Genomic DNA, 10297 nt, shown 5'->3' on the forward strand with positions numbered 1-10297 from the left:
GGGCAGATCTGTCCGTTGAAGACACTGTTGCTCCCCTCATCTCTTTTTCTTCACCCTCTGACAGATGAAGATGTTGACATTTTTGATGTGGAAGAATTCAAAAGCTCATTTAAGAAAATTCTTCACAGAGCCTTAAAAAACGTAAGAATAAAATTCATCCAAACTTCCATGAAAATTCAGTGTAATGACTTCTGTACAGTTGACTTGTGCTACTGTTTGGGGGTAGTTTTTTGGTTTTTTGTTTGGTCTGTTTTTTGAGACAGTGTCTTGCTATATAGAAATTCAGTCAGTCGTATTCCACACTCCTACTCCCTGCCCAAGACGAGCCCTAAAAGCTCTAGGGTATGAATAAGGTTAGTAAAAATAAAACCTCTAAAGCTCCCCTCTCCTGCCCCATCCACTCAGACCTGGCTGCCCGTTCCCAGTGGAGCTCTGCGGTGACGCAGCCTCCTGTAGGCCATCCGGGGTACCAGCAAGGGCCCTTGTGGCAGCTGAGCACTGGGGATGTGGCTGGTGTGACAGCAGCCACCTTTCTAATCTTGTAACTTCCATGAGTCTCTGGTTCCTGGAGCAAGTGTGAGTAGTACCGCTGGCACTGCTCAGTGCAGCCCTGGAGCCCCATGGTTTTACAGGCCTTTCTGCTTATGTAACGGGTACTGAGGGCACCATGCAGAATGAGACCTCTTCTACAGCAGGCATGGTGGCACACCTGTAATCCCAGCACTCGGGAGGCTGAGGCAGGAGGATCGCCATGAGTTTGAGGCCAGCCTGGACTACGTAAACAAGTTCAAGGCCGGCCTGAACTACACAGCAAAAGTACTTAGAGCAAAGCCTGATGAGAGCACACCCTGTCTCAAAAAAAAAAAAAAAAAGAGGGAGAGAGACCTCTTCTGTTCCAGCCAGGGGATCCCCCAGGGCCAAGCTCCAAGCTGCTCACTAGGGAAGCCAGACAGCTCTGCACTCCATGAACCAGGCTGCGGAGAATGCCTGGTCTGCTACACCAAGGGAGTTTGGCAAAGCAGCCAGCGGCAAAGTGGGCGGTTTGTTCGCACCCGCAGCCTCGTAACAGCCTGCTTTTCCTGGCGTGGAAGGAGGAGGAGGATGTGAAGAGCGAAAAGGCCAGTGTACCTGGCTCCTGTTTCCCTGAGCAGAGTCAGAGCCCACGGAGGGCTGGTCTCTGGGGTAAGGTGACCAGCAAGGCTGTGAAATTCCAGATCGATTGCCGATCATGATTCCAAGTTTAGAAAGGACAGTGTTTATCCAGGAAAAGGAAAACAGGTAGAACCTCTAAATCCCGGTCATATGATGTTCCTTTAAGTAGACTTTAGCTGAGCCAATGTGTAAAACCATTAGGATTAGATATTGTGAGCCAATTACATAGAAATCTTACTATTAAACTTACAGTGCAGGGCAGGTCTATTAGGTGTGAAACAGTCCTCATAAAACACCTGCCATATCTCTCAGCTACTTGAGAGGCTACGGCAAGAGACTTACAGCTGCCAGGCGTGGTTGCGCATACCTGTAATCCCAGCATTCTCAGGAGGCTGAGTCAGGAGGATTGCTGCAAGTGCAAGGTCAACCTGAACTACATAGCAAGACCCTGTCTCAAAAAAGAAAAAAAAAGGGGCTGGGGATTTAGCTCAGTGGCACAGCACCTGCCCCACAAGTGCAAGCTCATGAGTTCAATTCCCAGTACCGGGGGGGAAAAAAAAATTGACAATAGCCTGGGCAACTTCACAAGACCCTGTCTCAAAAAATAAAAAGAGTTTTTTCTTTTAAACTGCTATCTCATTTGTAAAGTTATCTTCAAAAACTCGTGTATAGGTGAAAGAACACTATCTAGGACAAACCCAAGAAATTATTGAACAGTACTGGTGTCATATCTGATCATAGGGTTTTTTTAAGACTTTTTTCTTCCAAAAGACTTTGCAAGGCATCAAAGTGTGTTTACAAAAGAATCAGAAAAAGTCTGCCCACAATTCCTAAAACACTTGTTAAAAGTGGGAGACAATGCGGCTGGGTCTCGATATGCATGCAACCGCACAGTGGTACCAATAACACCTAGACAGTACCTGCAACTGGTGCCACGTGAGATTCAACAGAGAAACTGAAATCTGCTCTGCAGGTGACAGTGAGCTTCAGGGACACCGAGGAGAATGCAGTCTGGATCCGAATCGCCTGGGGGACTCAGCACAAAAAGCCCAACCAGTACAAACCTACGTACGTGGTGTATCACTCCCAGACGCCGTTCGCCTTCACCTCTTCCTCCAGGCTGAAGGGCACCGTACCCCTTCTGGGTCAGGTATGCAAGAAGCTGCTCCCCGGTCTCATATCCTGTTAACGCACATCTTACTGGGCTTGCGCGGTGAAAATAGTCAGTGTTTGCTGTAAAATACCGTGCGGAATTTTTGTTCTCCTAAACAAGGAGCAGAGATTGTTTATCTACAAGTGGTATTAATTCTGTGTTCTTCATCATTGTCTTTTAATCTAAAAGAATACATACTTCATGTAAAAAACAAAATGCAACCAACACAGAAGTCTCAAAAAAGTCTCTCAAATCCTCCCACCCATTTTCCCTTTCCCATTTAGCCCCTATTTGATATTTCTTTTCAAAACACATTTTATCACAAAAGCCAGGGTGGTACATATATAGGGTTGGTGATTTGCTTTTTTTACTGAACAGAGTGTGTCCCTATGGTTACATACAGTGCTTTGCCATGACTACGTAATCTGCCTATTAATGACCTTGATTGTCATTTCTAACCATTGTCGCCGCGTTCTATACACAAAAAGTCTGCTTTAGCATCTTTAAAGCGCTGTAGTCTTTGTCCAGAACCTGACTCTTTCTGCTCCCGCCTTCAGTACTGCAGGGCTCCCAGCATCTTTCTCCAGGGTGAGCCTCCTCCCTAAATGGGCCTGAGGCAAGAGGATCACAGAGTTTAAGGCCAGCCTGAGCCGTGTCTCCAAAAAAACAAAAAACAAAAAAAAGATTAATTTTTTTCTGGATTTCTTTCCACTCTTAAATGAAAATTACTCACTGATAACAGCTCCATTTTACCCTGACAAACGTGATGAGAAACAAATCAATGGTGACCCTAACAGCCATGCTAATTTCCACATCTAAGGCACTGACAGTCGCCAGCAAACACCATAAGATCGTGCAAATGGACCTGAGGAGCCGGCACCTGGACTCTCTCAAGGCAATCGTTTTCAAACAGTTCAACCAGGTAAGTCGGTCGGCAACCACCTTTCAAGTTGAAGCCATTGGAAAAGAGTTGGGGCCACTGAGCAGGTGGGGAGTCCCCTTCAGATGTCAGCGGAGTGGAGGGAGCTCTCGGTCCTTAACGTGAAACAGAATAACTCGCTATTGTCACTTCATACAAGTATTTATACTACTCTCTGGTTGTCGGAGTCTGTGTTATAGACCCCGGTTTCCAGATCATTTATTTCAATTAGAATTTATTTCCCCTTGAGAGTAACCTGACACTGTCTTTGGAAGCTAAATATATTATTCTGTTACACAAGAAAGAAACATAATTATTTTGTCCCAAGCAGGTGACATAAAGTGTTGAAATTACAAAGGAGAAAACATGGATTTATTAAGTCCCACAACGGATGTTCTAAAATGATCTGAATGCGTTGTTCCCTTTAATGACACGAACAGATCTGTCCTGGCAGGCTCAGGTTTTCTCCTCTGTGGCACCTGTCTGCACATGTGTTCATACTGTCAGTGGACGCTCACTGCTCTGTGTGTATCTTAAGTAGAAAGAAGTGATGGCTCTCTGAAAGTTGCTCTTTTTTGGGACGGTTAGTTAGCTGCTTGCTTGCGTGCATGCGTGCGTGCGTGCATGCTTGCTTGCTTGCTTGCTTTGAGAGAGGGTCACACTATGTAGCCCAGGCTGGCTTCAAATTCACAGGCACCCTCCTGACTTAGCCTCCTGAGTGCTGGAATGACAGGCGTGCACCACCACACCTGGCTTGCAAGTTGCTCTTTAAGGGAAAAAAATTATAAGGTTAAGAAGTTACATACTAATTTCCTCCCTTCATCTTCTATCACCCACCGTTCCCTTAAAAGTGGTACCCGATGTTCTGCTATCATATGCGGTTGGATTTGGGGGGAAGTTCACATTGTCAAACACTTACTTATAAAAGCAGTGGCTTCAGTGAGGAGAGGTGGGAGAAGGGTTTAAGAGATTCAGACTTATGGTAGGAAAATTATTTTTCCAAAAGGACTCTGTGTGAGGGCTTTAAGCATCACATTGCAGGTGCTGCCTGAGTCCTGTAGGCTGTGCACCGCAGCCTGCACCAGATCCAGTTTTAGGATAGCGAAGTAGAGGTCCCCAAACAAAAAGCCATGTCCCAGGCCCCCACAGTCTCTGTGAGCACTGTGTCCTTGGAGCAACGCTCAAGTAAGTTGAAGTGTGTCCTCAGAGCTTTTCATTGGAAAACGTAGTTAGCATGCCTTCCTGTGCTGAAACCAACTAATGTCTGCACTTCAAGGTGTTAACATTAGTGCAGCGTTCACTTTTTTGTTTTCTTTCTCCCCCTAGATCTTTGAAAATCACAACTCTACAACACCTCTTCAGGAAAGAACTCTTGGGCTAGATATAAACAGTACGTATACTTTAAGATAAAACTGAAATATGGCGGGCATGATGCCACATTCCCGTAATCCCAGCACTCGAGGCTAAGGCAGGAGAATTGCTGTGAATTCAAGGTCAGCCAGAACTGCGTAGCAAGACCCTATCTCAAAAAACAAAAAAGCTGAAATGTGGAAATGCATCATTTCCTCTCTTAATCTCTATTATTGAGTAAAACACCTATTTATAAAGGTCCTGATTCACAACTGTTTACAGTTTTCAGAAAAACTAAAAAGTCATACCTATTGGAGGACAGCCAAGCTACCTTAGGCCTCCTTTAGAATTTACTAGAATGATATCCAGTAGCAGTGACAGCAGAAGAACCAGCTGGTACTTGCTGAGCTGTTCTTGGGCCAGTCCCTACCCTCACATGTTTAGAGGTATTCTTCGCTCACTCTGCACAGCGGCCCATGAGCGAGTGCTGTTCGTTGGGAACCTGGGTTTCCAGGAAGCGTGGGACCTCCAGGTGCCGTCACACAGGCAGGAGGTGGCAAGGGCACAGGTGGCATCCAGTTGTGCCGGAGCATGGCGCTGCCCCCGCTGGTTCTAGGAGAGTCACGGTTGTGACTGTATTGTAACTCACAGAGGGCACACGTCCCCCCCTAGAAAGCCCAGAAGAACAGAGCATAGAACTACAGACATGGATCAGGTAGTTCAGAAGAGTCGTGAGGCACCATATAAACTTAGAAAAAACTAAAACCTTCATCTCTTCTAGCAGCAGTTAAGCAATAAAAAGAAATGGTACAGCTGTTACGCACGCAACACTTTTATGACTTTACAGTCGCGTGGGAACCACTGTGAATTTCATGCTCCTTCACCAGGACACAGAATTGTGTGTATCTGATAGTCCTAGTTTAAAAAACACATATATTTATGCATCTTCATTCTTACTTACTGTAAAAAGAGCTAGACAGAAATACATTAAAATGTTAACTGTGTTCATCTCTGGGTGGGAGAATTTGGAGGTGATTTTTATTGTCTTTTATAAGCCTGTAATTTTTACCTGTTCCATGTAATAAATTATTAATAATCAAGAGGAGGAACCACAAACATTTTAAGTTACACAAATGATAAGAAAGATGAAAAATGAGAAGGGATTCTGTAGGGATGAAGTAGATTCCTAATGGCGGTTTCATTGACATCTCCCACCCCCAGTGGACTCCAGGATCATTCATGAAAACACCGTAGAAAAAGAGAGGGTCCGAAGAGTAACTGAAGAGACATTCGGGGTCTGCCCTCAGCCTCAACTAGAATTTGCTCAGTACAAGGTAGGATGCTGCAGGTGACGGTACCTGTGAGTTAGCGGCTTTTTTAAAACAGAACAACAGCCTTCAGGGGAAAATGAGTCCTAAGAATCTGTTCCTTTTTCATTTATCACTTCCGTTTTATATAATAAATGTATAAGTTAACTAGACCTCTTTATTGAACGTTCCCCTGCCAGCAAAGGATGCCTTTGGAAAGTCTGCATTTGTCTTTTCATGGCCTCTTACATAGTAATCCAGTTATAAATAACTGACTGTGAGCTGTATATTGGGGGAGGAGGTTGTAGCTTACTACTTCCAGCACATCCACACCTAGAACAGTACGTGGCACCTAGTAGGTGCTTATTAATGCTTACTGGAGAGTGACTGAGTGAGACTTGTAATGTTGTACATGGTCTCATTGGCGTCGCATGGAGAGAAACCAGCAGCGCAGATACACTGATGTGGCTTGTCCCGGCAGTGTGCTGTTGCCCACCAGGAAGGCCAGTTGGGCTGCAGGTGTTCATGCAAGCCCCTTGCCACCATTTGAAGAACATGAAGTTTATATCATGCTCTCCCTAACCTGAGCCTTGTTCATACTTAGAATACCTTCCTACCCTCAAGTCTTCCGAACAAGTGTCTGTTTGGGCCTCCTACAGCTGCTTCTGCAGGACGCGCTTAAAATCTGCTGTGCATCTGTTACTTGGGCCCAGAGCCCATTGGGTTTGATTAGTTTCCAGTGAGAAAAGTTGATCAAAACCTTTCAAGTTGGGTTCTCTTAATAGCCGGTTTTAACGGAGCACCTTTAAACAACCCATAACCCAGGACACTGGTCCTCAGACTGCCAGAGTCCACATCACTTGGAATGTGTAAGACTTGTAGATTCTCGGTCCTGTCCCAGCTCTTCTGGGTCGGGAGGCGGGACCAGCGCCTGGCCCGCATGCTGATTCTGCCACCGGTTGGGGAAGACTGGATTCGCAGCACTTCCCTTGCACAGCTCTCAGCGTGGCTCTCTTTTGAGTCTGGGTGCACATGTTTCCTACATGCTACTAGTTTTTCCATACCTCTTCTATTTTGAAAATTCACACCTTTAGAAAATCGGCAAGACTATTACAGTGAACGTCCATTTCTTCTTTGCTTAATTCACCAGCTGTTAAATTTTGCCACAATTCATTTTGCTCTTTATTCTAAAGCACGTGAATTAGTTGCAGACATTATTCATCACCCAGATATTTCAGCGCATTGTCTAAATTTTAAGAATCATTTTAAATTTAAAAATAAAATTTGAGGCTGCATGTAGTGGTACACACCTGTAATCCCAGCACTCACGAGGCTGAAGCAGGAGGATTGCTGCAAGTTCAAGGCCAGCCTGGGCTACAAAAGTGAGTTTAGGACCAACCTGAACTACATAGTAAGATCCTGTCTCAAAAACAAAAATAAATAAATAAAATAAAATTTGAAGGGGAGAGAAAGGGGAAGTAAAAAGAATTAAGATGTGTTACATCCATGTACCAACTCCCCATGGTGAATGTAATCATTCTATACCACAAATATGAATTCGTAAAAATAAAAATTTAAAGAGATTGAAACAGAATCTCAGGGCTGAGTACCTACAAAAATGGCAGCCCTCCAATATTTGAATCCGTTAAGGAATTGTAATTAATCCTTTTAGTATGGTGATGGCATCAGGGTTCAGTTTTTTAGAGCGAGTCCTTTCAGGTCTCATTTAAATAAACACTGAGCCAGGTGTGGTAGCACACACCTGTAATCCCAGCACTTGGGAGGCTGAGACAGAGGATCGTTGCAAGTTCAGGACCAGCCTGGGCTACAAAGTGAACTCAAGGCCAGCATGAACTGCATAGCGAGACCTTGTCTCAAAAAAAGACAAAGAATAAAAATAAACACACACTGAAGGCTTTGCAGCTGCAATGCCAGTGTCTTGGATTTGCGTCAGCACAGCCCAGTGGGGTCTGCAGGAGGGGACGGGAGACTGGGTCACAGGGTGACACTGGACTGCCACCAGTTGGTAATTGACTCAGCTGGCTGATGTGCACCTGGGAGTCACACTGTGCTCCCTACTCCTGAACATGTTTTAAATCTTCCCTGGTAAGAAATTAAAAAGAACCCCACTGGTGACTCAAAGACATGGCACTGTCATACTGAAATGACAGATTACAAAAGATAGCGCTAACTTTCCTCCAAGAATGCAAACGGTAAAGGGCGCCTGGGGGCTGCACCAACACACATCTCCCTGGTGGCGGGCACTGCATAGGCTGGCATCTAGGTCCCTTTCGTGTGCTGGTTGCCCACTGTTTGCAGTGAGAAAATTAAATGGTCTCCACCTCTACTGATCCCTATTTTTCCTTATGAGAAGATGGAGCTGAATGCATAGCCTGATTTCATTACCTTCTGCTATTCCAGTGGATAACATCGAATAGTCACTGATAAATGTATTTGTTGATAGCTTGAAACGAAGTTCAAAGGTGACTTATGTGGGGGCGTCTTGGCCGAGAGAGAAGAGCCCCTCCGGTGCCTGATAAAGTTCTCCAGCCCGCATCTTTTGGAAGCACTGAAATCCTTAGCTCCAGCGGGTAAGTGGTCAGCTTACTTTACAAACTAGACAAGTACCAGCAGGCTGCATGGGCCTCACGGTTGCTCATCAATTACCTCCGCGCTTTCCTGTCGCACCCATTTTGCGTATCTGCTCCTGTACTGCGTGGGGGAGGGCTCCTGGTCTACCCTCTGATCTTGGCCGTTTTTAAATCCGTGATAAATCTTTGCCCCGTCATTATTTTAATTTTCTTCTGTTTTACATTTCAGGTATTGCAGATGCTCCACTTTCTCCATTGCTCACTTGCATACCCAACAAGGCGATGAATTATTTTAAAATTAGAGATAAATAAGATGTGTGTGGTTTTATAAGCCAGTGGCTCCTTGATTATCTGGCACATGCATTCCAGTTAGTGGTGAGCTGGAGAGCGTCTGTCTGTAAACTTGCTTTTTAGAAACGATCCTTGGTATTTAATTCAGAAACAGCCGTGTAATTATTGGGACTGTTTCCTCCTCCCTGTTCCACACCCCCACCCTTTCCTGATAAGTAGAGCAGTTGTGGGCATCTGAGGTGCCACAGGTATCTGTATGGCTCCGGGTTGCTCTCACGTCATGCGAATGGCACAGCGGCGGAGCCTGTGGGTGTGATGTCTGGTGGCGTTTTGCCTACTCCCACATCTGTGTGATCTTGGGAGGTCTGGTTCCAGTTGCTGGTTTCTGAGGATTTTCTGTTAAGCCTTGGATCACGGAAAGAAGCACCAAGAAGCTATACCCAACTCAGCACTCCTAGGTATTGGTCCATTCAGAGGGTGGGGGTGCGTCTGCTGAGTTGCTATTGCAGGAGGTTGCATATCTGATGATTCACTTACATAAAACAGTTGTGTCACTGTAAATATACTTTTCATAGTCTAATTTTTTTCATAGTCTAATTTTTTCATAGTCTAATTTATCACGTGACATTCACACTGACATACTAATTTGTGAATAATAAAGATACAATATTGAAAAACTAGCACATCAGTTACTTTACTTTTGATGAAAACCCTTCAGTGTGCTGGGTGTGGTGTCGCACACTTATAATCCTAGCACTCAAGGGGCTGAGGCAGGAGGATCACTGTGAGTTCAAGGCCAGCCTGACCTACATAGTGAGGCCCTGTCTCAAAAAGAAAATCCTTCAGTGCTTATCACTACATGGCATGTTCTTTTGTAACAGCTTAAAATCTATTCTCTATCTTGTCCCAGAGGGGATTTGGGGTTATAAAAACACATTGTTTAAAAATAAGGGCAACCTATTTGAGACCCCGCCTGTGTGTCAGGAGCTATTCCTATTCCCCATCCCCCCATTTCTAGTCCCCATTCCTTTTCTCCAATAAATTTTCCTCCTCTAAGGCATAATGGCACATGCCTATGATCCCAGCACTTGGAAGGCTGAGGCAGAAGGGTTGTCCAGAGTTCAAGGCCAGCCTGCACTGTACAACAAGACCCTGTCTCAAAAAAAAAAAAAATTCTTATAAAATTAAAAGGTAAAGAAAGCTGGGCAGATAAGAGTTCAGAATAAAGCTAGGGATAAGATTACTGCATAGGAATCTACATTTCTACATGTGCCTCTCCAATTGCTAGAAGATCAAAAAACTAGCATGGACTTTGCCAGTGGTCAAAGCAGAAAAGAAAACAGCAGTTGTGGATAAAGCTATTGTAAAAGTAGTATACCAGTTGCTTTTGATGAAAATCAGGAGTCCTACTGTACAGGATATATAACAGAAAGGGGGTGCTAAGTAATGCTAATACGGGCTGTGGGACATCATCCATAGAAGATTGTGTTTTTCAACTTACTCTAGAAATGTCACAGACAATTCTGTCTCTTAT

The 10297-nt window shown here is 44.6% G+C and overlaps 1 protein-coding gene across 2 annotated transcripts in view; it reads left to right on the plus strand.

Annotated features, from left to right (window-relative positions):
* Nucleotides 1–9443, plus strand: part of Cenpn (centromere protein N) — a 16820-nt gene extending 7377 nt beyond the window's left edge. For both annotated transcript variants that reach the window (XM_005409347.2, XM_005409348.2), the window contains exons 5-11: nucleotides 65–141; nucleotides 2126–2302; nucleotides 3126–3227; nucleotides 4551–4614; nucleotides 5796–5908; nucleotides 8346–8472; nucleotides 8702–9443. In XM_005409347.2, the coding sequence (XP_005409404.1) occupies nucleotides 65–141; nucleotides 2126–2302; nucleotides 3126–3227; nucleotides 4551–4614; nucleotides 5796–5908; nucleotides 8346–8472; nucleotides 8702–8784 (743 nt within the window). In that variant the 3' untranslated portion in view covers nucleotides 8785–9443. The remainder of the gene's footprint in view (nucleotides 1–64; nucleotides 142–2125; nucleotides 2303–3125; nucleotides 3228–4550; nucleotides 4615–5795; nucleotides 5909–8345; nucleotides 8473–8701) is intronic.
* Nucleotides 9444–10297: the final 854 nt, after the last annotated feature.

This window comes from Chinchilla lanigera, unplaced genomic scaffold (assembly GCF_000276665.1).
Source record: "Chinchilla lanigera isolate Chin_1 unplaced genomic scaffold, ChiLan1.0 scaffold00121, whole genome shotgun sequence".
Taxonomy (NCBI): domain Eukaryota; kingdom Metazoa; phylum Chordata; class Mammalia; order Rodentia; family Chinchillidae; genus Chinchilla; species Chinchilla lanigera.